At 44.3% G+C, this 24,731-nt stretch overlaps 2 protein-coding genes across 13 annotated transcripts in view; both read right to left on the bottom strand.

Moving 5' to 3' along the window:
* Positions 1 to 3,749: 3,749 nt before the first annotated feature.
* Positions 3,750 to 12,624, bottom strand: LOC124127626. The gene is made up of 6 exons (XM_046491010.2): positions 12,471 to 12,624; positions 9,384 to 10,238; positions 8,228 to 8,603; positions 7,853 to 8,023; positions 6,156 to 6,467; positions 3,750 to 5,524 (listed from the first exon to the last, which is right to left on the bottom strand). The coding sequence occupies exons 2-6, from the start codon at positions 10,223 to 10,225 to the stop codon at positions 4,739 to 4,741; spliced, it is 2,487 nt and encodes an 828-aa protein (XP_046346966.2). The 5' UTR covers positions 10,226 to 10,238; positions 12,471 to 12,624; the 3' UTR covers positions 3,750 to 4,738.
* Positions 12,625 to 15,349: 2,725 nt separating this feature from the next.
* LOC124126027 (multiple epidermal growth factor-like domains protein 6) overlaps positions 15,350 to 24,731 on the bottom strand; it is a 59,354-nt gene continuing 49,972 nt past the window's right edge. For 11 of the 12 annotated variants that reach the window (XM_048383155.1, XM_048383157.1, XM_048383166.1 and 8 more), the window contains 4 exons: positions 20,716 to 20,856; positions 20,329 to 20,469; positions 19,151 to 19,259; positions 15,350 to 17,887 (listed from right to left, as the gene is read on the bottom strand). In XM_048383155.1, the coding sequence (XP_048239112.1) occupies positions 17,650 to 17,887; positions 19,151 to 19,259; positions 20,329 to 20,469; positions 20,716 to 20,856 (629 nt within the window). In that variant the 3' untranslated portion in view covers positions 15,350 to 17,649. The remainder of the gene's footprint in view (positions 17,888 to 19,150; positions 19,260 to 20,328; positions 20,470 to 20,715; positions 20,857 to 24,731) is intronic. The other variant, XM_048383156.1, reaches the window with a different exon arrangement.

The raw sequence follows: 24,731 nt of genomic DNA, 5'->3' as shown, positions 1-24,731 counted from the left end.
TCCTTGTGAGCTGGTTGGAACTTTATTTCCGATCGGCAGCAAACTCATAACTGGTGGTCGCCCCTTCGAGGTGCTATGCTTTGTGATGTATCACTATAGTCAATGTCTTAAGCGACTCGTATCGCATTTGTTGTAAGCGACTTCCTGTCATAGAGACGCGCAATAAACGTCTTCCGGACCCCGCCATACTTGTGATCGTCAGTTTATTTGTTTGTTAGTTGTTTAACGCCGCACTCAGCAATATTCCTATATGAAGGAGGTCTGTGAGTAATCGAGTCTGGACCAGACAATCCAGCGAATGACAACATGAGCATCGATCCAAGCAATTGGGATCGATGACATGCATGATGCCATCAACCAAGTCAGCGAGCCTGACCTCCCGATCCCGTTAGTCGCCTCCTACGACAAGCATAGTCGCCTTTTACGGCAAGCATGGGTTGGTGAAGACCTATTCTAGCCCGGATGTTCACGGGCCTGTGATCGTCAGTATATATAACATTCCTCACTATATACAGAATACAGACACGTGCGCCCTCTGCAGAGCAGCAGAAGCGAGATATGCCATGTCTGGTATTTGAAATCATTCGTGCAGCCCGTAACTGTCGTTTGCGTAGTCCCATGTTAACCATTTCGAAGTTGCTTGATCAGAAAACACATGCGGAAGTGCACAAACTTCCACGTTGGCGATCTCGTCAGCGACACTGTGATTGGTCGGAGGCGAGGTCGTTCTGACGTGACCTGTATAAATGGAATGTCCTCATATCTTTGTGCAGCGGTACTGAGCACTAAGATCTGATTTTAACGATATTGTCCAACTGCTCTTATAGTCTGAAGACGTAAAAATAGTATAGGGTATGGGCTATCCCTTTTGGGAGGTGATCTTCTATAACACACTGGCGATAGTCTGCTTAAAATATTTATAGACTTTATATGAAGTCAAGACCTGTGTTTATGGACCCGACTAAAAACCCGGTTTTGACCGAGGACGAAGTCTGATGTCAAAATTGCTGTTTTCGGGTAAATAACATGTATTAACCTCATATAAAGTCTATATAATTGTTTAATAATAAAAAAAGAGAGACAAAGGTAGATTCAACACATTTAACCATACTGTGTTCAAGGAGCTTTAACAGCAGGTATTCATGAACTACATGTAGGTCTCCAGCCACCCAAGTTTGCCGTAAAAGCTGACTATGCTCGTCGTAAGATAGATCGGGTGTTCAGGCTCGCTGACTTGTTCGATTCATGGCATCGCATCCCAATCGCGTGGATCGATGCTCATGATGTAAATCACTGGATTGTCTGGTCCAGACTCGATTATTTACAGACCGCCATCATATACATGAAATATTGCCGAGTTCGGCGTTAAACAACAAACAAACAAACAAATTAAAGGTATTCATGAATCAATAGGGTAATGACTATGTCCGGACCCGATCTGAAGACTACCCCAGCCGACGCCAGCCGATCCATAGCTGTAGCACAGCACCATTGGAGCGAATATGGTTTTGAACACGCCACTGGTAACATGTCTTAGTCTTTAGTTATTCACATCAGTCTGACACAACGACATAAGAATCTGGCATTGAAGCTATGGCGTTACGACCGGTGCCACGTCTCTCAAATGGGCAGCCTGACGGGCACTACGGTATGACGTAAGGGTCATGGTTTGGTGTGCTTTCTTTGGGATAGGCCGTCTCAACGTTGCCGGATACCGTACCAGCAGCTGAGCTGACCCAGGAGGTACTGTTCTTCATGGCAACTCACGACCCAGGCCTAACCCTTTAACACCGCATACGGCCAGACCCCCCGCCACCCCCCCCCCCCCCCCCCCTCAAACACACACACACACACACACATACACGCATGTATGTCCGGACTGTTACCCTGCTTGGTGCTCGGCATTAAGGGGCTAAAACGAGGACTGGTTGGCTCGGAGTCAGTATACTGTGTGGGGTATTCATGTTAAACTGCGGCATGGTATCTCTGTGTGCTAGCACTTTAAATTGGCATCAGTCCGGACTTGGTGCCGCGCTATGGCGCCCTATCCGTACTGCAGTGTTCACGCCCCAGACAGTCAGTGAAGAGGTGTTTTATTGCTGTTGTGGGCGCACGGAGGACATACAAACTCCTGAACTACCTTCTTCATCACTTTCTTCTGTCATTTGCAAAGTGGCCAAGGTGAAACTGTACTGAAGTTTTTAGGTTGACTCATTATATGTTAGCTGCAATAACGTTGGGGTTTTCCAACAATCACAAGCATCTAATTGGCTTCGGTTTGGGGAATGCCACTGCCACTACCACTATGTATCTCAGACAATATACCAAGTCTCAAACTGTAACATCTTGGACGGAAATTATTTCATCTGAAAACTTTTATGTTATATGTTACACATGGTTGTATTTAAAGTCCGACCGCAAAGATAAACTTAAGCGAGTACATGATTGGCACGTGCAGTTGATGCAATCAAATATTGTCTGTATTATGGGACTTTTATTGAATAAGCTGTCTGTCTGTCTTATCAGACTTGACATGAGTCCCTATGCGTTGTCCAGTAACACCTGACCTGTTCTTGGCCAATAAAGGAGGTTGAAAAACCCTCGTATTATTAAATAAAGCTCTACTTTCGAAGGGAAGCAACTCTGTGACCTTTGGGTAGCACGTGCCTGCATGTTTTTCGACTGATGTCTTACAACTAATTGTTAAGTTTGTGTGTTTGTTGGTTTGTTTGCTTGTTGTTTAACGCCGCACTCAGCAATACTCCAGCTAAACGATGTCAGTCTGTAAAAAAATGGAGTCTGGACCAGACAGACCAGAACAGCAACGATCTACGCAATTGGATACGATGACATGCATCAACCGATTGAGGGAGCCTGACCACCCGATTCCGTTAGTCGCCCCTTACGACAAGCATGGCTTGCTGAAGACCAATGGGCCAGAGTGTTATATTTCGGTTTTATAATGGCATGTTAGCTTAATGTAGGAGGAAAGCCCATTGTAATACAGGTTGTATGCATAAAATACCACTCTGGTGAATGAGTAAGTGAGTGAGTGAGTGTTGTTTTACGTTGCATTCGCAATACTTGTATTCCTGCAATATCTGAGAGGCGGAACAGCAAAATGGCCTTAGAACCCGTCTTCAGTGTGCCGACCGAACGCTTTAACTTCTGGGATCCGCGGCGCCGCATCTGCTTGGTGAAACTCACTAGCACTTCAGATCGAGACCACCGTCTCCGTGGTCTAGTGGTAGAGCGTCCGCCCGGAGAGCGGAAGGTCCGGGGTTCGATCCCCAGCCGCGTCATACCGAAAGACGTTAAAAGATGGTACTTGTTGTTACCCTGTCTGGCGCTCGGCATTAAGGGGCTAAAACAAGGACTGGTCGGCCCGGAGTCAGTATACTGTGTCTGAGTGGGGTATTCATGTAAAACTGCGGCATGGTATCTCAGTGTGCTAGCACTATAAATCGGCATCAGTCCGGACTATTACAAGCACACACACACACACACACACACCGCTATATAAGTGCAATAATCTTGGACGCGACGTTAAACCCCATTTCACCTCACCTCACCTCAGATCGAGACCGGGTCGAATCTGGCATTCGAGAGAAGAATCAGCAGACCTACTGGACTGACCAAGTTGTCCATATTCCACACCCTTACTGGTGTGGGTGATGTGCAATTTCTGCATCGCTGAAGCATTTTCAGAGAGTTGTCATCACATCTCTTTATGAAGAAAAAGACTCGAGTTTCTTTTCGATTACATTTTTTTATCTACAAAAACATGAGAAAACAGTATATATAAAAAATAGAAAATCTCATCCGAGTGTCTTCCGAGGTCAAATATATCAACACGCGTTGATAAAAGTTATCCAAAGGCTTGCCGAGGATATTTTTTTTTTTATCACCAAGTCTTGATGTAATTTATCTTGGAAGACACGATGATTAGATTCTAGTTATTATCTAAATTGTTCTGTTATAATAATTCTGTTCTGTAATAACAAGTGTCATGTTATTAATAGTACACCTACATCAGACACTGCTGCCTTGTCAATGTACATTCAGTTAATGAATATGATTCTTGACACTCATGAATCCTTTATATGAAAATTAGTAAACATGGTTTGCCGTGTAAACACAAAACATTCAACAATATACACGCATTCACCTGGAGTTCCGCCCACCAAAGATTTCCCATTTCATTACAGTGTTGAGGAGTATTCAGTAATTAATAAAATCCTTTCCTTTCTTCTTTTGCATGCCAAAGGACAATGCTTTTCGGGTATCATGTTGTTTTCAATCCATGCATCATGGAAACAAACCCGAAAACCAAGTTGAAGTTGGAATCCAACATGCAGACTTCAGAATGCAATGAACAAAGGCAGCACCTCCGATAAAAATGTATGTTAACAAGACGTGCGACCATCTCTATCAAAAGGTACAATATATCTAAATAGATCGGTATTTTTAAATAATGGAAATGAAAGAAGGCATTGTTGGTCATGAATGGGATGCTACAATGCTTTTCATTGTTTTAAATCAGTATTCCACCCAAGTCATGTGATTTATCTGAAAATGTAAAGTTATTTAGCACTATGGCGTCTAGCCCCCATGGCTATGTATTCCTCTGTGAGCATCCAGTATGTTGGTCGAGATGCTGATGAAGGTACTGGTGCTCTAGTCTCCCTGATGATATCAAAATATATATAAAATGGCAGTTGAACACTATTAATTCAGTCTATTTAGCTGCCTTCTTTCCTTTGCCTTTTGCTTTTTTAGCGGGTGTCTTTGTCTTCTTAGTCGGTTTGGCTTTTTTAGCTGCCGTTTTATTGGTTTTGGGTATATTCTTTGGTTTCTTTACAGAAGCTGCCTTTGTTTCTTTAGATGCGCTTTTACCCTTAGAGGGGGCAGCTTTTTTGGGTGTCGTCTTCTTCTTAGGAGTGTTGCGAACCTTTCTGACACCACTGATGATAAAACCACTTCTTTCAATGGTTCTGAACGTTTCACACGCTTTCGTGCGCCTGTTCCATGCATAGTCAAATATTTCGTTGATGCGCTTGATTGTATCCGGGAACCAAATGTCATTGTCGGAAGGATACACAGCTCGCCTGACAAAGATCAGTCCCTTCCGTGCGATAACACTTCTCACCGCCTCCAACACTTGTTTGTTCCTCAACAGGAATGAATCCCATGAATGATTGTTCTTAAACCCGTTTGAAAATTTAAACAGCGTCGTGTAGATGCGCTTCCGATTGGTCCCAGGAGGTCGTACGCCGAGTTCGTAAATTGCCTGGACATCGTGCTTCCTCTTGAACAAATCGGCCCTCACGTATCCGTCAGCTGCTTTGAATGTCCGCTTATTGCCACGGACGGACCTGGACTTTGAGTAGAGAGGTATCTTGGCGGGGTAGATTGCGCGCTTCCAATTCGTCCAGTCCATGTCGACCAGCAATGCATCTTCGAAGCCATCGTCATTGGAGCCGAAGACGAAGTTCTTGTCGTTTACATTTTCACGTAGGAACTTCTGAAATAAGGATGCCATTAATTAGAGGACATTAAAACACTTCAACGGGATACGAACATGTTTAGGTTTGGAACTCCGCGAACGGTCCCGAGTAACTCATGCTTATCATAAGAGCTACCTAAAATAGGACTGCTTGGTCAACTACATTGCTGATTGCTCGCCATCAAAGTAGTTGATATTTGATATAATATTTTTAGGAAATGGTTCGTCTGGTCCAGTTCGCTTAATTACAGACAGCCATCATGCCGGAATATTGCTACGTGCGGTTCCAAACACTATTCACTAACGTATTTGTCTTCTTTCTTCATGAAGGAGGCACGGGTGGCCCAGTCGTCTAAGGCGCCGCGATTCGCTGTGCAGAGTTGCGTCCCTTAGGCACGCCAGAAACCTATGATTGTGGGTTCGAATCCCGGTTCGCCCCGATTACGTTTCTAGGTTTGGCAGCACCATACCCGTGCTCGTGGGTTTCACCGAAGTGGTAAACGTCTGAGACCTGCATCACTTCGGGCTTCTCACCCACATTAAGCTGACACGCCGTGATATAACTGGAATAATGTTAAAAGCGGCGTTAAACCCAACTCACTCACTCACTCACTCTTTCTTCATGAAACAAAAATTTCCGTCTCCATACCTTAGATTCTTTTGCCTTCGCCTTTGGCTTTTTCGTTTTCTTTGCTCCTCCTTTTTTCTTTGCCGTTTTTGCTTTAGGTTTGGTTTTCCCAGCGCCCTTGACCTTCTTAGCCGCGCCTTTAGCCTTCACCACCGCTTTCAGTTTCTTCAGGGCTGTGGCTTTCGGAATACCCTTCTTGACCCCTGTCATTACGGGTTTTGATGATGTCAACCCTGAAAGGCCAGTGTCATCTCTCAGGGTCCCAAACAATCCCTCCAGATCTTTATTGATGGCCCCTCCTCCGTGGCGTCCCCGAACTTCATCCTCGTATGCCTGTAACACACAACAAGGAACTCTCACTGTATAAGTGACACGTTACACATACTAATACTACAGCCTCAAAGATAACCACAAACCCGTAATACTTACATAACAGTTGACCAGTCTCACATGCCAACATCACAGCTGACCATCACTTACATGCCCACATCACAGCTGAACATCACTTACATACCCACATCACAGCTGACGATCCCTTACATACCCACATCACAGCTAACCACCTCTTACATACCCACATCACAGCTGACCATCCCTTACATGCCCACATCACAGCTGACCATCTCTTACATACCCACATCACAGCTGACCATCCCTTACATACCCACATCACATTTGACCATCCCTTACATACCCACATCACAGCTGACCATCCCTAACATACCTACATCACAGCTGATCATCCTTTACATGCCCGCATCACAGCTGACCATCCCTAACATAACTACATCACAGCTGAACATTCCTTACATACCCACATCACAGCTGACCATCCCTCACATGCCCAGATCACAGCTGACCATCCTCACATACCCACATCACAGCTAACCACCCCTTACATGCCCACATCACAGCTGAACATCCCTTACATACCCACATCACAGCTAACAACCCTTACATACCCACATCACAGCTAACCACCCTCACATGCCCACATCACAGCTGACCATCCCTTACATACCCACATCACAGCTGACCACACTCACATACTCACATCACAGCTGACCAGCTCTTACATACCCACATCACAGCTAACCACCCTTACATACCCACATCACAGCTGACCATCCCTCACATGCCCACATCACAGCTGACCATCCTCACATACCCACATCACAGCTAACGGCCCCTTACATGCCCACATCACAGCTGAACATCCCTTACATACCCACATCACAGCTGAACATCCCTTACATACCCACATCACAGCTAACAACCCTTACATACCCACATCACAGCTAACCACCCTTACATACCCACATCACAGCTGACCATCCCTTACATACCCACATCACAGCTGACCATCCCTCACATGCCCACATCACAGCTGACCATCCCTTACATACCCACATCACAGCTGACCATCCCTTACATACCCACATCACAGCTGACCATCCTCACATGCCCACATCACAGCTGACCATCCCTTACATACCCACATCACAGCTGACCATCCCTTACATACCCACATCACAGCTGACCATCCCTTACATACCCACATCACAGCTGACCATCCCTTACATGCCCACATCACAGCTCACTATTCCTTACATGCCCACATCACAGCTGACCATCCCTCACATACCTACATCACAGCTGATCATCCCTTATATGCCTACATCACAGCTGACCATCCCTGTATCAAGTCACTCACTCACCTCGAGGAAGTCTGCTCCCCTCTCTCTGTAGCAGATAGCCATAATCATGTCGAAGATGTTTGAGAACTGATCCAGTTGCAAGTGGCGACCCATAGTGATGCGGGTCATTTCTTTGAAGAAGGTTCCTGACTCACTGTTTGACCCGGACTGTACACCATAGATGCGGACGCCCTGTAAGAAGAAACGTCACAATTGGTTAACCTACTCGTTTACCTCGACAAGAAGTAGAAAATTAAATGACTTAATGCTGATTACAACTGACTGTATGATTAAATAATCGAGTTTGGATTTTCCACCTCAACCAAAAAGCACTATTACATTGCACATTTTAACAGTGACTGTACTTTGTGTCCGTGACGTGTATATCCCACATACCATATCTCTCAGAGCCCTGCACTCTGTCTTCCAGTCAATGTTCTCCTCATTCTGAGGATCATCCGCCTCGTGGGGGGTGGCGTCCCCGATCATCACCAGAGAACGCTGACTTCCTGGGGTCCAGGACAGAACGCTCTGACAGCGTCTCAACACCACTTCGTAGGCCTCGGGGAAGTCACCACCTCCGGTACCCTTTACGTCTTTAACGAACTTGCAGATCTCGGGGGTGGAGGCGCCAAAGTCGATCCACTGAACAACGTAGTTGCTGGCGTCGCAGTAGTCGCCATGGGCGAAGATGCCGATGCGAATGCCAGGGATGTCTGCCTGGAGACGCTGAACCATGTCCTGGATTTGGCTTCGGACCTGGTCCAGACAGCTGCCAAAACAAGAACATAGTGCTAAGTAATAACAAGTTAACTATAAAGGCGGCAGTTTGTTGTCTCGCTCATTGTTTTGCCCTTCAGGAGAAAGAGATTTTCCACAGGTATCTAGATTTTCTCGACACGCGTAAAGCAAGATTATTATTTATCTTTAGAAATTCATTGGCTTGATTGTGTTCCCAGCCCCGAGTGAAACAACAAAATGTAGTCAACAGTTTAAAATGCCAACAAACACAGCCACTTAGCAAAAGTGGCATTTCTATTCCAATATTGTCCAACTGTTCCACAATGTTTCTAAATCTGTAAGAATCAATGTTCTATTGAATAACTCCAGTTGAATATATTCCACACAAAGTCTTAACTCAGAGCCTTCTAAAAATCTTCCAAGGACAATACCTTTTCTGATATGCAATTGTTTCAAATGAAATGAACTTCAGCTTTCAGTATGGTCGATCAAAGTTACAACAAGCTCAACATTTAAAACTATGGCAAATGTTTTTTTAAGTCCCTTCACAAACTACACATGAACCAAACATAATGACCAAGTAATGGCCATCAATAGCCTGCTGTGGTGGTCATATTAAAAATCGGATTCATACGTCTTGAACAAATTCAGGCGTTATATGTAGTGGGAGCATGGCTGTGAAGTTTCAGCTTTGGTCCAGCGGTTTTTGTAAAGATGTTTATATGCGCCGTCGGACGCCAGACAAGCAGGCTACGGCATAAGCTCAGTTGACTTTCAATCAGGTTGGCTACAAAATGGTCGACCCCCTCACCTGTACATGGAGCCTGTTGTATCAAATGAGAAGACGATCTCCATGAGTCCCCCAGGTGGAAGGGGGATGTCCACTACGACTGCACCGTCACCATCCTCTTCATCATCAGCAGCTGCAGCTTCTTCAGCGGCGGCACTGATGAGGCTGGCAGACTTCTCCTTCGTCAGCGACGGTTTGGACAGAGACTTACTGAGACTGAGAACCTTCTCCAAAGCGACTCCAGTTTCGGACCCCGCTTTCGACGACTTGGACTTGGACTTGGACGACGACTTGCTGAGAGATGGGACGTCTCCACCGCCGATGACGATGCTGCCTCCTCTGCTGATGCTCTTACAGATGAGGGGCGTCTTGGTACTGGTGGATGTCTTGGACAATTCCTTGCTTATTGCTGCAGGTGCTTCAGAGAAACTAGTGGTGCGACCGACAGTTGACCCAGAAGCCAACCGGGTCAAGGTCGTAACTCTATCGTCACCTTCAACGATGGAGGCGGTTTTAGGCAGTGAAGGGGCAGTAACGACCTCGCCTACAACAACAGACCCTTTCTTTGACAAACTCTTCTTGCCAGAGAGAGGTGAAGCCGACTCGGGTTCTTTATCTTCGAGGGTAAGGGTGGGGGCCCTTCTCAATCCCGGGGGAGGGGACGCGTCTCCTGATCCTCCGGGGCTGGCGCTTTCTTTCGTCGTTTTTCTTTTAAGACTTGGCCATTTTGGTAGAGGCAGCGGTGGTCGGATGGTGGATTTCTCCCTGACAGGTTTCACTGTGGTGGACGTTCGCTGTTTGGTCAGTTTACTGACTGGTTCATAAGGCGAAGCACGTGATGCCTTACGTTTAATCCCCGGCATGTTGCTAGGTTACCTACAACACAGAGAGAAAACCAATACAGGCTACGCTCGAAACAATCGATGCGCTAGTGTTTTCTGAGAATATGTCCATGTTTTATGGGTGAACGCCATTGTTTACCATTCCATTCTTTCAGGAAATACTGGTGTTTCACGCATAGCTCATTCTGAATTGTACACTTCATGTTCAAGCTGACGGCCACTTCACTCACCAGCATCATGCAACCCTTCCTTTGTTAGCACAGAGGTGGCTCGTTCGCTGCTTACGGGGAACATCCAGGTTCAAACCTCAACTTAGGAGCTCCGCAGTGTTATATACATCTTCCCGAGACAAGACAATAAACTGACTGTAAAAGTCCAGTTTCCACCCTTGCCGATTTAGACCGGAATTTTTGGGCTCGATCGTAGCGCCACCAGTGGCTATTACGAGTTATGGCCCTTCTATTTCCTGCCGTATGAGGCGACTAACGGGATCGGGTGGTCATGTTCGCTGTCTTGGTTGATGCATGTCATCGTATCCCAATTGCGTAGATCGATGCTCATGATGTCAATCACCATATTGTCTGACTCCATTATTTACAGACCGCCGTCATATAGCTGGAATATTGCTGTGTGCGGCGTTAAGTGAGTGAGTGAGTAAGTGAGTATGGTTTTACGCCGCTTTGAGCAATATTCCAGCACTATCACGGCGGGGGACACCTGAAATGGGCTTCACACAGTGTACCCATGTCGGGAATCGAACCCGGGTCTTCGGCGTGACGAGCGAACGCTTTAACCACTAGGCTACCCGACCGCCCCAAGTGCGGCATTAAACAACAAACAAAACATTGTAGGCAGTCTGGCGCTATGTAAGTGTACTACTATCGGAAATCAATTTCAACCCATGGCAACCTCATAGACATATGTTCTTGTTACGCGTGATGGTACCCGTTCTCAACGCCCAGTCCTTGTGTTTTGTTGTCAAGGGAGATTTAAGATAAATGCCAACTGTTACGAGGGGAGTTTCACCCTGAGACGTAAATGCTAACCCAGAAATCGGTTCGTACAGAAATACACCATGAAATCAATAAATGACCATACCAGATCAATCACTGATCGATAAATTATATTAAACACAGTTTTTGTTTTAGACTAAAATAATCGATACACCATGGGTCAAATAAGGGGAGCAGCAATGGGTAGGGGTCCTGTAATAGAAGTCAGTGCACTCAAGAATGTCCAGTCCTTGTCCCTTTGTCCCGATGTATTTGTGATTTGGTTGTCAATGGAAACTGGAGATCAATGACAAGCTATACGTGCAACCGCCTTGTACCTGAGCCCTAACTCAAACAACATGAACAAGTATGGTTCAACAACGATACAAACCCAACTAGCGTAATTATGTCCGACTTCTGAGTAAACCTTATACCTGCACATAATTTGAAATTAGATACGTGTGCTCAGATATAGCTCGTATCATGTTATATCAAGTTAATCTGCTGGTTTCTATTCAGTGTCCGCTCCTTGCAGACAGACATATTTTGTTGTTTAACTGGAGACACAGTTTATGATTTGATAGTGGCGCTTCCCTATTTAATACAGCTGACGTGTCACGAGTGAAATGACAAAGAGCATTTTAAACCAAGCGTGGCAATATATTTTCTTAATTCTCTCCGACACTAATATGACTTACCCTTCCCGGGGTTATAATGTAGGAATTAACAAACGCCGATAACAGCCACTACATGTTTTAGGTAAGCATTGCTGGTGATATGCTCTAACATACGGGATTATGACGGAGTAGGGCGGGCTGTGTGGCGGGGTGTACTATATGTGTGTAACCAGCGGACACCTTGGCGTCGTCTTCACTGTCGGGTTCTCCCATATTTAAGTATGGATTATCAACAACCACGTGCATCACGTGGATGAAACTGTTAGTGTTTTATTGAGGTGCATGTTGGAAAAACGTTACCGTGAAATAACCCACACAAATTCAACATTCCAAAATGGAGATTTGTCAGTGGGTTAACGTGACCGCGATGTGGCGATCCCCACTGAAACTGCAAGTAAAGCTATAAAACATATGAAAAAAAAGAAAATTAAACAATTAAAAATAATAACTGGTAAGATTAACGTCCATGTCATTGAGTATAACTCTGCCGGTGCCACGCCCCTCTACAAAGAGCTGCATGTTCCCAGCGATAGTTCACATATACTGCTGTGTCCATTGTCTGTTGTGTTATGCCGAGTATCAACAAGCAGGACTCACCTGGTTCCCGTGTAGATCTAACTTGGGAGTCCCTGTGCTATATACACGTGCGTTCCTATATACTATCAGGTGTAATAACGAAGACTGGCAGCGTCAGCAGAGGTTAAAATAGATCACGTGCGTGTTCAAGTCTGAGCTTGATAGTATTGCTCAACACCTCGTTATAGCGCATTTTACGATATCAATTGTATTTGCAGTATATCTGGTGAATAGGTAGCGATGAAATGAATTGTTGTCGGTGATCTATATGTGTATCAAGACTTAAACTACAATAAGCCGTATATTGGTAAATGTAAATATTGCGTTAAAAGGAGACAACACGATAAACAGCCTTGGTACGCTAACTGTGTGACAAAGGTCGTTTGATTTTGCGCATGTGCGATAGAATTATTTGACACTGTCACGTTACACTTACTAGATACACAATACTATAAGTATACAGCGAACAAATACTAGCTAGCCAGAATGCTTTAGGTTTGAAAACTGGCAGTTATCACGATAATAGGCTCATAAATATACTAAATTATAAATATTTGCTTTTCTATACATTTGTTTATGTTTTAAATACATTTGTGAATTACATATCTGCTGAATTATATTCATTTTTTACAGTTCCTTTTACCGATATTTATTAAGAGTTTTAGCCAATGCGTGTGACGGATAATCAGTCAGTTTTGTACAGCTGCAAACCCATATATATTTTTAAATAAAACTATGAGTCTAATTATATTTATTTAAAGAAAACATCTGGCAACAATGTATTATTTGTGAGGCATTTTTTTATTTTCAACTGTCTGAAGCATAATTATTTTTTTCATGCATTTTCTGGGACAATGTAGTTTTTTCGATAAAATCTCACAACAGAAAGTAATATCTATAGTGAATGTTGTTAATTCTGATGTTGAACATTGCCACGTGCATGTATTAGTTAATATACATTTATGCGTGTATTAATCGGCCACAACTAGACCATGGAGGCGGTCCTCAATACAAAGGGGCGAGAACCAAAGACTAAAACTCAAGTCGTCAAAGACGCCGTTTTATGATGATTCCTTCCATTTTAGATGGAATATTAAATTCATATTTTCACTCAAAACTGTAAAGAGTGTTTGTTCTACAACCCTCTATAGTTAAATGAGCATTTGGCACGATAGTCAATAAGTTTTGTTTGTTTGTTGTTTGTTGACAAAATTGACAAAATGATTATGATATATTGAATATAAATTGACATTCTAAGAGTTTTTGCCGGCCATCTTGTATTTACTACCACCAGGCGGCGCTGCTTAGGTGGAACCTTATCCAAAAATGTTAAGAATGGTCCATTGTATAAGTATGCCAAGTGTGCCAAGTTTGGTGCTTTGAACCCAAAGTTCACAATTTTGACAAATATCCAGCCTTAACTGCCCCACTATAATCAGTCGCCTCTTACGACAAGCATAGTCACCTTTTACGGCAAGTACTGGTTGCTGAAGACCTATTCTACCCCGGATCTCCTAGTTAATAGGTAACCATCTCTTTTCTTAACTGGAAAATAAGATTTTAAAAATAACTATCTTAGAAATAGTTTTTTGGGTAAGACATTTAGGCAAGAAGTTGGCATCCCCCGGGGCACCAGTTGTGCTCCCCTCCTTGCGATCCTCTTCATTGGCAAAGTCAAACAAGGGAATTTGGCCAAGAAGTTTAACATAATTAAGCTTCAGATATATCGTTGATCTGATATCGTTCCCTTCCACTGATTTACCCACCTGAACTAGAAATAAAGGAGACCATTGAGACTGCTTCATTTGTTTCATATTTGGATCTATGCATAAAGAATCAGAGTGACAAAACACTCTCCACAAGACTGTGCGACAGGAGGAATTACTTCAACTCTCCAAAATTTAACGTTCCCTTTACGCCGAGCATCTCCAGCCCTTGGTGCCTACATGTCACACTTTTTTAGGTACAATCGAGCATGTTCTTTCTACGAAAATTTCAAAAAACATCACTCGACTTTTGCTTAAAAGTTGTTTGATCAAGGTTACGACATACACTCTACCAGGCCACAGTTAAGCTTTCAAAACGTTGTTTGGTTGATGCATCGGTGACAAAAATTATGTCCGATGCAATTCCCTATTTTGACTTGTGCCATTTGTCCCCGTGTTTTTGTAGGTGAACAGTTGCCTTGACTTTGCATGTGTTTGTGACGGGTCCCACTGGTGGGGCAGGATACGCTCACCTTTTCGTGAACACCTGGTATCATCGCTATTTGATACTGATTCATAAACACTTGCTCATGAGAAAGTCGGATTTGTACAATGGACTTTGATTTCAGAGATTTCTTATGAAAGGGTTTTGTTATTATTATTTAATTAACCGGGACGCTCTCAAAATTAGAAATAGGGAGCTCTTAATAGAATATATTTTTGGTGAGAAAAAAACAAACGTAAGATGAAAGATTGTAAATTTCGTGGTTTATGCTGACAGCCTGAAATGATGCAAAAGAAAAATATGTGCGTATCATACACGACAGATATATTTTCAAGAATTTAATTGCCCTTATAATTAAGGGTTCATATAACACACGAGTGCGTATTATACACGAATAAATAGGTCTTGTGTACATTGATCGATCGGAAGGGGTGCTAATTGGGATTGTTTACTAGCTAATATATTAGCAAATATCGCCGTGGGCACTTATTAGAGCGGGGCGCTTTTTACGTCGAATACGGTATATCCAATAATATTTTCGACAAATTTCACATGGGTATGGGGAAGGTAAATCAGGTAAGAATTATTTTGGACATTAAGCAGCACGCTTTACAGGGGCCTGCTAAAAAACATAGCATCATTAACAAACTGCACATCAGAAGAAGTTTTAGCGAAATTAAGAGAGGATACATTTTCTGGAAATTTATTTTCTTTTGTACGAAAGTGAACGTATACAGATAATACAAGTAACTTTCAATCAATATGGATAGTTATCAATTAGAATGCACAACGAAAAAGACATATAAGCGTTTGAAAACTGTTATCATTGAAAATATGAGGAGAAAAATCATGTCTTTTACCATAAATGAAACAATTTGCAATTGGGCAAAGCATCGACAGTCCTATATAACAATAATGCATTAAATACTACAGAACATACAACAAAAGAATTACAAAGTTATGGTCAAAGCAAACACAATAAACAAATTATGTAAACGGGCAGAGAAATGAGTGAAAACAAAACAAATACACAAAGAATTAAACTTCATGCAACATAATTGCTGAAAGGGAAAATGACGACAAAAATGTTCGAGAAACACGTTACAAATGCCTCATACAAATATATATAAATGTACATAATGAACGGGGAACATTGGCGGAGTTTGTTGATGACATTCCTAGCCTATCTGTTGCAACATTAGGCGACAATTCAGTTCGTGCACATGGTCTTTTTACTTAAAGGATGTGCTGTATTAATTTGACTGCAGATATTAGTGACAGAATAAACCCGATCTTGCCTTGATATATGAACCAAGAGCTTAATAAAATTAAAGATCAATGGCTACGGTTAGAATCATTTATTATTATTGTCATGTTTGAAAAGCATTTCCATTGTGTCAATTCCTACATCAATGGATACGTTTATTCTCTGACGTCATACACAACGGCATGCATCTGCAATCTGGCCAACAGGAGTTATCTACCTTTGTATGATCAAACAACTACCCACAAAAGATGATTATGATAATATGATTATTGAGCATGCTTTTCATATTGGGTGCGTCTAAATACACCCAGAATTCCACATTCTTTGCTGATACACTATTAATGTAGGATATGTAGTTTTGCCTTGCTAATACCAGTGATTGCGTTAAAGTATGACTCGTGGATGTAAAGCTATGTGACAGCTTTGAATTACCTTCCCTCTCCTATTTGTTTGTTTGTTGTTTAACGCTGCCCTCAGCAATATTCCAGCTGTATGAAGGCGGTCTGTAAATAATCGAGTCTGGACCAGACAGTCCAGTGATTGATATCATGAGTATCGGTGCACGCTATTGGAACACGACGACATGCATTAACCAAGTCACCGAGCCTGACCACCCGATCCCGTTAGTCGCCTCTTACGACAAGCATGGTTTGCTGAAGGCTCTTCTAACCCGAATCCGATAATACTGAGGTTTAAAAGGTGTTATTTTAAGTCGGACTCCTAAAATGTGTGTGTGGTTGTTTGCTTGTAATAGTCCGGACTAATGCTGGCTTTCTAGTGTTACCTTATTGAGATACCATGCCGCAGTTTAACATGAATACCCCACTCACACACAGTATACCGACTCCGAGCCGACCAGACCAGTCCCTCAATGCGCAGAGCCAGGCAGTGTAAAACAAGTATCATCTTTTTTACAAATAGAATAGAACCAATAAATTGCATATATTAGCAAGATACACTCGGGATGACTGCCACCACAAGCCTAGATCTTATTCGCTAGAAGCAGTCTGTTGACAACAATCGAGGAAAGCTTCACGTGCTTAATGCAATAAGAATAAGCAATGAGAGAAAATATATATACATGTAGGTGTTGTTCATTGCCACAGTCAGCAATATTTCTGCTTCAACACGGCGGCCTGGAGGTAGCTGGGTGCCTGAAATTTTCATCATAGATCGGTCCCAGTATCCAATAGATCGGGATCTCAGCGCCAAGACAATCTACGTTAAGGAGGACAAGGGGGAGAGGTGAAATGGGGTTTAACGTCGCGTTCAATATAGCACTAATATAGTGACGTACATAAGTGTATAATGTACATGTTTGAGTATGTGTGCGTGCGTGCGTGCGTGCGTGCGTGCGTGTGTGTGTGAGTGCGTGCGTGCGTGTGTGTGTATGCGTGTGTCCGTGAGATCCCCCGGTTTGTCACAAGCTTGTTTTCGTCGTGCTTTGTAACAAAAGGTGTCATATTCATATTAAGGTGGTAATTCGTTTTGTGTTGAAGTGAGTGAGTGAGTATGGTTTTACGCCGCTTTTAGCAATATTCCAGCAATATCACGGCGGGGGACACCAGAAATGGGCTTCACACATTGTACCCATGTCGGGAATCGAACCCGGGTCTTCGGCGTGACGAGCGAACGCTTTAACCACTAGGCTACCTGACCGCCCCGTTTTGTGTTGAAGTCGAATGGTTACTGTTCTATGCCGGTATTAATACACATGCACGTCTATTTCGTAATGTTAAGTGCGGGTGTTTCAGCCAGTGATCCACCGATGGTGGCAGGATCTTCATAGATGTGGTCTGGTGTGATGTCCAGGTCCTCGTATATGCCCGTCGCGGTGTTCTGGTAGATTGGAGGTGTCACGTCCACGTCCGCTCCTTCCTTCTGTCCTTCCCCTAGTCTGCCGAGACTGACGCATTCAAGATCACCCAGAGTTGTCTCCCCTTGTCTGACTCTACGCCTCCTACAATCAAATTTGAGCAAACGGTCTAATGCAACATGGGTCTTGTCTTGAAGGACCGTGACCACCTAGGTCCTGATTTACGTGACATCATACAACGAAGGCATATCTTAGCATCGCTACATTGCACGTCTCTACGTCAATATACACGTCTAGGCTTCTGATTATGTAAACCAACCATCTCAGAATATTTGTTAGAATGGCAGTCAACACATGATACATACATGAAGATACGTTTGAAAGGTACAGTCATATACAGTTTGACATTCGTTGATATAGCGAGTCTCACCCACGCGTCTTTTGAAATCAAGAATATCAACACAAGTCGGCACAACACCGAGGCTTTCCGCCACTTATGGTGATAATCTATTCTTCATCCAAATAAAAACATCAAAATAAAGACCATTCGTAACCCTTTTCAGTTTTTAAATAGTAATAACCAGCGTCTTCAGTGGAAACATACAGAAATAAACCAGCTTCACTGGCAGAGGATATGTACTTGTGGTGATGGCTTTATCTCGTCAAGCGATATCTCCCGTGCAAGCCACTTTTCGATGATATATGTATAGTTCAACGTCAAAATGCAAGCTGTTAGTGTCCAGTATGTTGAAACCAGAAACCTTTGATGCATCGTGGTGAATGTTATGGCTTATAGGTAATATGTCACATGTTGTCATGTTATAATGCTGATTTCTTTACAAATGTAAAATGTAGCTTTAAAGCCTTTTGTTGATGAAAACGCATTTTGTTTCTTTGATAGTCGCGGCGGTTGTTCATTGTATCAATGATTAACAATAAAGACAAAGTTTGGTTAAGTCATCTTATCTTAACTGTTCGGCCGTGACATTAACCAGTTAGAGAAATAAATACTCAAAGAAATTGGACGATAGCTTCATGTATGTACATGAGTAAGGACGAGTAATCTTGGCTCATGCAGGTGTGCTAGATATTGGAATTTATGTATCCGATCTCTACCAATGACTCTTCTGCAAGATCAATGTCCTCAAATCAATAATCATGCACTAACTACGAGTTTCAGTTTATGTTTTGTCTCAATTTGGTTAACACGTATCCGTACTAAATTTGTAAAATGCAATTTCAGATTTTTTGTTTTCTATTTCAGAAACGATATGCTAATATAAACAACTATAAGCATTTACTTGAAATTTGTTGAGTGAAGTATATTGGAGAATGAGTGAAATCAGTTCTTAAATATAACAAAACGTAGAGATTATATACACAAGGATAATCAATATATCATATTACCTGAGGATGTACATTGTTACAGCAACATTTCCTGCGATGATGATGATTATTATTGCTACACAGGATCCCACCACAGGAATTATAAGTTGGGAGTCAGAATTCCTGATACCTGAAAAAGAGTGACGTAAGCCACAACTGTCACAACATTCATCCAGGAATAGTTCCAATGCTACCATAGGTCATGTCACACCAATATTCTACCGAGTCCGCCCACAGCTACGTTACATTTGCCAGACAGACCAAGCTACCATAATTCATGTCACACCCACATTCTACCGGGTTTCCCTACAGCTAAGTTACATTTGCCAGACAGACCAAGCTACCATAGGTCATGTCACACCCACATTCTACCGGGTCCGCCCACAGCTAAGTTACATTTGCCAGACAGACCAAGCTACCATAGGTCATGTCACACCCACATTCTACCGGGTCTGCCCACAGCTAAGTTACATTTGCCAGACAGACCAAGCTACCATAGGTCATGTCACACCCACATTCTACCGGGTTTCCCTACAGCTAAGTTACATTTGCCAGACAGACCAAGCTACCATAGGTCATGTCACACCCACATTCTACCAGGTCCGACCACAGCTAAGTTACATTTGCCAGACAGACCAATCTACCATAGGTCATGTCACACCCACATTCTACCGGGTCCGCATACAGCTAAGTTACATTTGCCAGACAGACCAATCTACCATAGGTCATGTCACACCCACATTCTACCGGGTTTGCCTACAGCTACGTTACATTTGCCAGACAGACCAAGCTACCATAGAGCATGTCACACCCACATTCTACCAGGTCAGCCCCCAGCTAAGTTACATTTGCCAGACAGACCAATCTACCATAGGTCATGTCACACCCACATTCTACCGGGTCAGCCCCCAGCTAAGTTACATTTGCCAGACAGACCAAGCTATCATAGAGCATGTCACACCCACATTCTACCGGGTCAGCCCCCAGCTAAGTTACATTTGCCAGACAGACCAAGCTACCATAGGTCATGTCACACCCACATTCTACCAGGTCCGCCCACAGCTAAGTTACATTTGCCAGACAGACCAAGCTACCATAGGTTATGTCACACCCACATTCTACCAGGTCCGCCCAAAGATACACGTACCTGTTGCATGACAGGTGACCCCTTCTGATTCTAGTAAAACCATGATACTTGCCTTTCAGATTATACGTCGCACCCACATACTTTGGTCTGCACCCAAGTGGACACTCTCCTGTGATGGGGTGGCAGTCCTCCCCGAGACACATCCCACATGTCTCGTTGCAGTTGTAGCCGTAGAAGCCAGTGCCGTTGCAGGCTGATTGAAAGAATAACAATGTATGAGTCACTGACTGTAGTTTCCATCGATCAATTCTGATTTAACACCTGTACCACGGTATTAGGAATATAAAGACGTCAACCTTGCTGTACCAGGGGTGGATGTTGGATACCACAAACAACTAAGAAACACTTTAATTCATTGTTAATGGCAGCTTATGGCGCAACCGTATAGGCCTGAACCATCATTTTACGTGAATGTACGGCCATAACCTGGCCATCCCACCTGTTCCACATTGACGTCCCATCCATCCTCTCTCACACCTCGAACCCGGACATTGTCCTGTCACCTTGTCACACACATGTCCAGCCAGACACTGACCACAGGGTTGTCCGCAGTTAAGACCAAAGGTACCGTCTGTACATGCTACATACAAGAAACACTGATGTTAATATACACATTCTGATTTGGCATTCTAATATTCTAAACAGTCAACGGTCAAAGATTTCAAAACTTGCAATTTGATAAATTATGAATTCATGAAACTAGAACGGTCTCGAGTTCAATGTATACTGAATACATCATAACAAAACAATCATAGATGTTAGATTATTTACACAATGATCATTGAATTACGAGTATATCTAAATAAAAGAGCGTTAATATGTATAACACAATCCTTACATGATAATCATGAATATCAGACGGTTATTGTATAAAATACACTGACTACTTTGACTCGTCATCTGACATTAATAATGGCCAGATGAATATAATTTATGATTGAATATAAGCTGGTTGATTCAGGACCTACGTCACTACCATGTTTAGGTATATGTACAGAAGGAATATGTTAATAATCCAAAATCAAGAAATAGCTTACTAAAACATGTGGACACTAAAGGTTTAAAGACCCATGGAGAGAATCAAACCCACATCAAAGACGAGGGCAGCCTACACCTCTTAATCATGTAAAGAATATTTGGAACTACATAAAAAAACTACAATAAAATCGACACTAAGACAATACGAAAACATAAATAATCATAATACTGGTAAATTAATGAACAATTAGTGCAGAAAATGCTGTAACTAAAATGAGAGAACTGACAATTTATTATAAGAAATAAGAAAAAGATGAAGCAAAAGAAAAAGACCAAGGAAATTAGCTGTATAACACGGAGAAAGTTCCTGGAAATGCTGAAAAAAACCCAAATGCATTAACAAGGTTAAACAAAATATAGAATGATTCAAATCAATAATTTAAAAAAAAATTAATAATTATTTAAAATATCAAAGCAATATAGATTGAAAAAAGGCCCTGCCCCGTCCACCTCCCTCACTGACTACAGGTCACTTACCTACGCCACATCTCTGCCCCGTCTACCTCCTTCACTGACTACAGGTCACTTACCTACGCCACATCTCTGCCCCGTCGACTTCCCTGACAGACTACAGCTACGTTACATTTCCGCCCTGTCCACCTCCCTGACTGACTACAGGTCACTGACCTAATCCACATCTCTGCCCCGTCCACCTCCCTGACTGACTACAGGTCACTTACCTACGTCACATCACTGCCCCATCAACCTCCCTGACTGACTACAGGTCACTTACCTACGCCACATCTCTGCCCCGTCCGCTTCCCTGACTGACTACAGGTCACTTACCTACGCCACATTTCTACACCGTCCGCTTCCCTGACTGACTACAGGCCACTTACATACGCCACATCTCTGCCCCGTCCACCTCCCTGCCTGACTACCGGTCACTTCCCTACGTCACATTTCTGCCCCGTCAACTTCCCTGACTGACTACAGGTCACTTACCTATGCCACATCTCTGTCCCGTCCACCTCCCTGACTGACTACAGGTCACTTACCTACGCCACATCACTGCCCCGTCCACTTCCATGACTGACTACAGGTCACTTACCTACGCCACATCTCTGCCCCGTCCACCTCCCTGACTGACTACAGGTCACTTACCTACGCCACATCTCTGCCCCGTCCACTTCCATGACTGACTACAGGTCACTTACCTACGCCACATCCCTGTCCCGTCCACCTCCCTGACTGACTACAGGTCACTTACCTACGCCACATCTCTGTCCCGTCCACCTCCCTGACTGACTACAGGTCACCTTGCTACGCCACATCTCTGCCCCGTCCACTTCGAATACTGACTACAGGTCACTTACCTACGTTACATCTCTGCCCCGTCCACCCTCCCTGACTACAGGTCACTCACCTTCGACACATCTCTGCCCCGTCCACCCTCCCTGACTACAGGTCACTCACCTTCGTCACATCTCTGCCCCATCCACCCTCCCTGACTACAGGTCACTCACCTTCGTCAAATCTCTGCCTCATCCACCCTCCCTGAGTACAGGTCACTCACCTAAGTCACATCTCTGCCTTGTCCACCCTCCCTGACTACAGGTCACTTACCTACGCCACATCTCTGCCCCGTCCACCCTCCGTGACTACAGGTCACTTACCTGCGCCACATCTCTGTCCCGTCCACCTCCCTGACTGACTACAGGTCACTTACCTAAGCAACATCTCTGCCCGTCCACTTCCCTGACTGACTACAGGTCACTTAGCTACGCCACATATCTGCCCCGTCCACTTCCATGACTGACTACAGGTCACTTACCTACGCCACATCTCTGCCCCGTCCACGTCCCTGACTGACTACAGGTCACTTACCTACGCCACGTCTCTCCCCCGTCCACCTCCCTGACTGACTACAGGTCACCTAGCTACGCCACATCACTGCCCCGTCCACGTCCCTGACTGACTACAGGTCACTTAGCTACGTTACATCTCTGCCACGTCCACCTCCCTGACTGACTACAGGTCACTTACCTACGCCACATCACTGTCAAGTCCACTTCACTTACCTACGCCACATCTCTGCCCCGTACACCTCCCTGACTGACTACAGGTCACTTACCTACGCCACATCTCTACCCCGTCCCTCTCCCTCACTGACTACAGGTCACTTACCTACGCCACATCTCAGTCCCGTCCACTTCCTTGACTGACTACAGGTCACTTACCTACGTTACATCTCTGCCTTGTCCACCTCCCTGACTGACTACAGGTCACTTACCTACGCCACATCTCTGCCCGTCCACCTCCCTGACTGACTACAGGTCACTTACCTACGCCACATCTCTGCCCCGTCCAATTCCAATACTGACTACAGGTCACTTACCTACGTTTCATCTCTGCCCCGTCCACCCTCCCTGACTACAGGTCACTCACCTTCGACACATCTCTGCCCCGTCCACCCTCCCTGACTACAAGTCACTCACCTTCGTCAAATCTCTGCCTCATCCACCCTCCCTGAGTACAGGTCACTCACCTAAGTCACATCTCTGCCTTGTCCACCCTCCCTGACTACAGGTCACTTACCTAAGTCACATCTCTGCCTTGTCCGGCCTCCCTGACTACAGGTCACTTACCTACGTCACATCTCTGCCCCGTCCACCCTCCGTGACTACAGGTCACTTACCTACGCCACATCTCTGCCCCGTCCACTTCCAGGACTGACTACAGGTCACTCACCTACGCCACATCTCTGCCCCGTCCACTTCCTTGACTGACTCCAGGTCACTTACCTACCCCACATCTCTGTCTCGTCCACCTCCCTGACTGACTACAGGTCACATAGCTACGTTACATCTCTACCCCGTCCACCTCCCTGACTGACTACAGGTCACTTACCTACCCCACATCTCTGTCTCGTCCACCTCCCTGACTGACTACAGGTCACTTAGCTACGTTACATCTCTGCCACGTCCACCTCCCTGACTGACTACATGTCACTTACCTACGCCACATCACTGTCCAGTCCACTTCACTTACCTACGCCACATCTCTGCCCCGTCAACCTCCCTGACTGACTACAGGTCACTTACCCACGCCACATCTCTGCCCCATCCACTTCCTTGACTGACTACAGGTCACTTACCTACCCCACATCTCTGTCTCGTCCACCTCCCTGACTGACTACAGGTCACTTAGCTACGTTACATCTCTGCCACGTCCACCTCCCTGACTGACTACATGTCACTTACCTACGCCACATCACTGTCCAGTCCACTTCACTTACCTACGCCACATCTCTGCCCCGTACACCTCCCTGACTGACTACAGGTCACTTACCTACGCCACATCTCTACCCCGTCCATCTCCATCACTGACTACAGGTCAATTACCTACGCCACATCTCTACCCCGTCCACCTCCCTCACTGACTAGAGGTCACTTACCTACGCCACATCTCTACCCC

Source organism: Haliotis rufescens, unplaced genomic scaffold (genome assembly GCF_023055435.1).
Source record: "Haliotis rufescens isolate VD_foot unplaced genomic scaffold, xgHalRufe1.0.p SCAF_45, whole genome shotgun sequence".
Lineage (NCBI taxonomy): Eukaryota > Metazoa > Mollusca > Gastropoda > Lepetellida > Haliotidae > Haliotis > Haliotis rufescens.
This window is presented reverse-complemented; position numbering and strand designations above follow the sequence as displayed.

Bases quoted from the DNA above. Each gene is read 5' to 3' on its own strand.
- LOC124127626 (XM_046491010.2), bottom strand. From the start codon at position 10,225: ATGCCGGGGATTAAACGTAAGGCATCACGTGCTTCGCCTTATGAACCA. The intron at 8,604-9,383 runs GTGAGGGGGTCG...TTGTTTTGGCAG, and splicing joins ACAACAGGCTCCATGTACAG to CTGTCTGGACCAGGTCCGAA. The intron at 8,024-8,227 runs GTATGTGGGATA...TTCTTCTTACAG, and splicing joins GCAGGGCTCTGAGAGATATG to GGCGTCCGCATCTATGGTGT.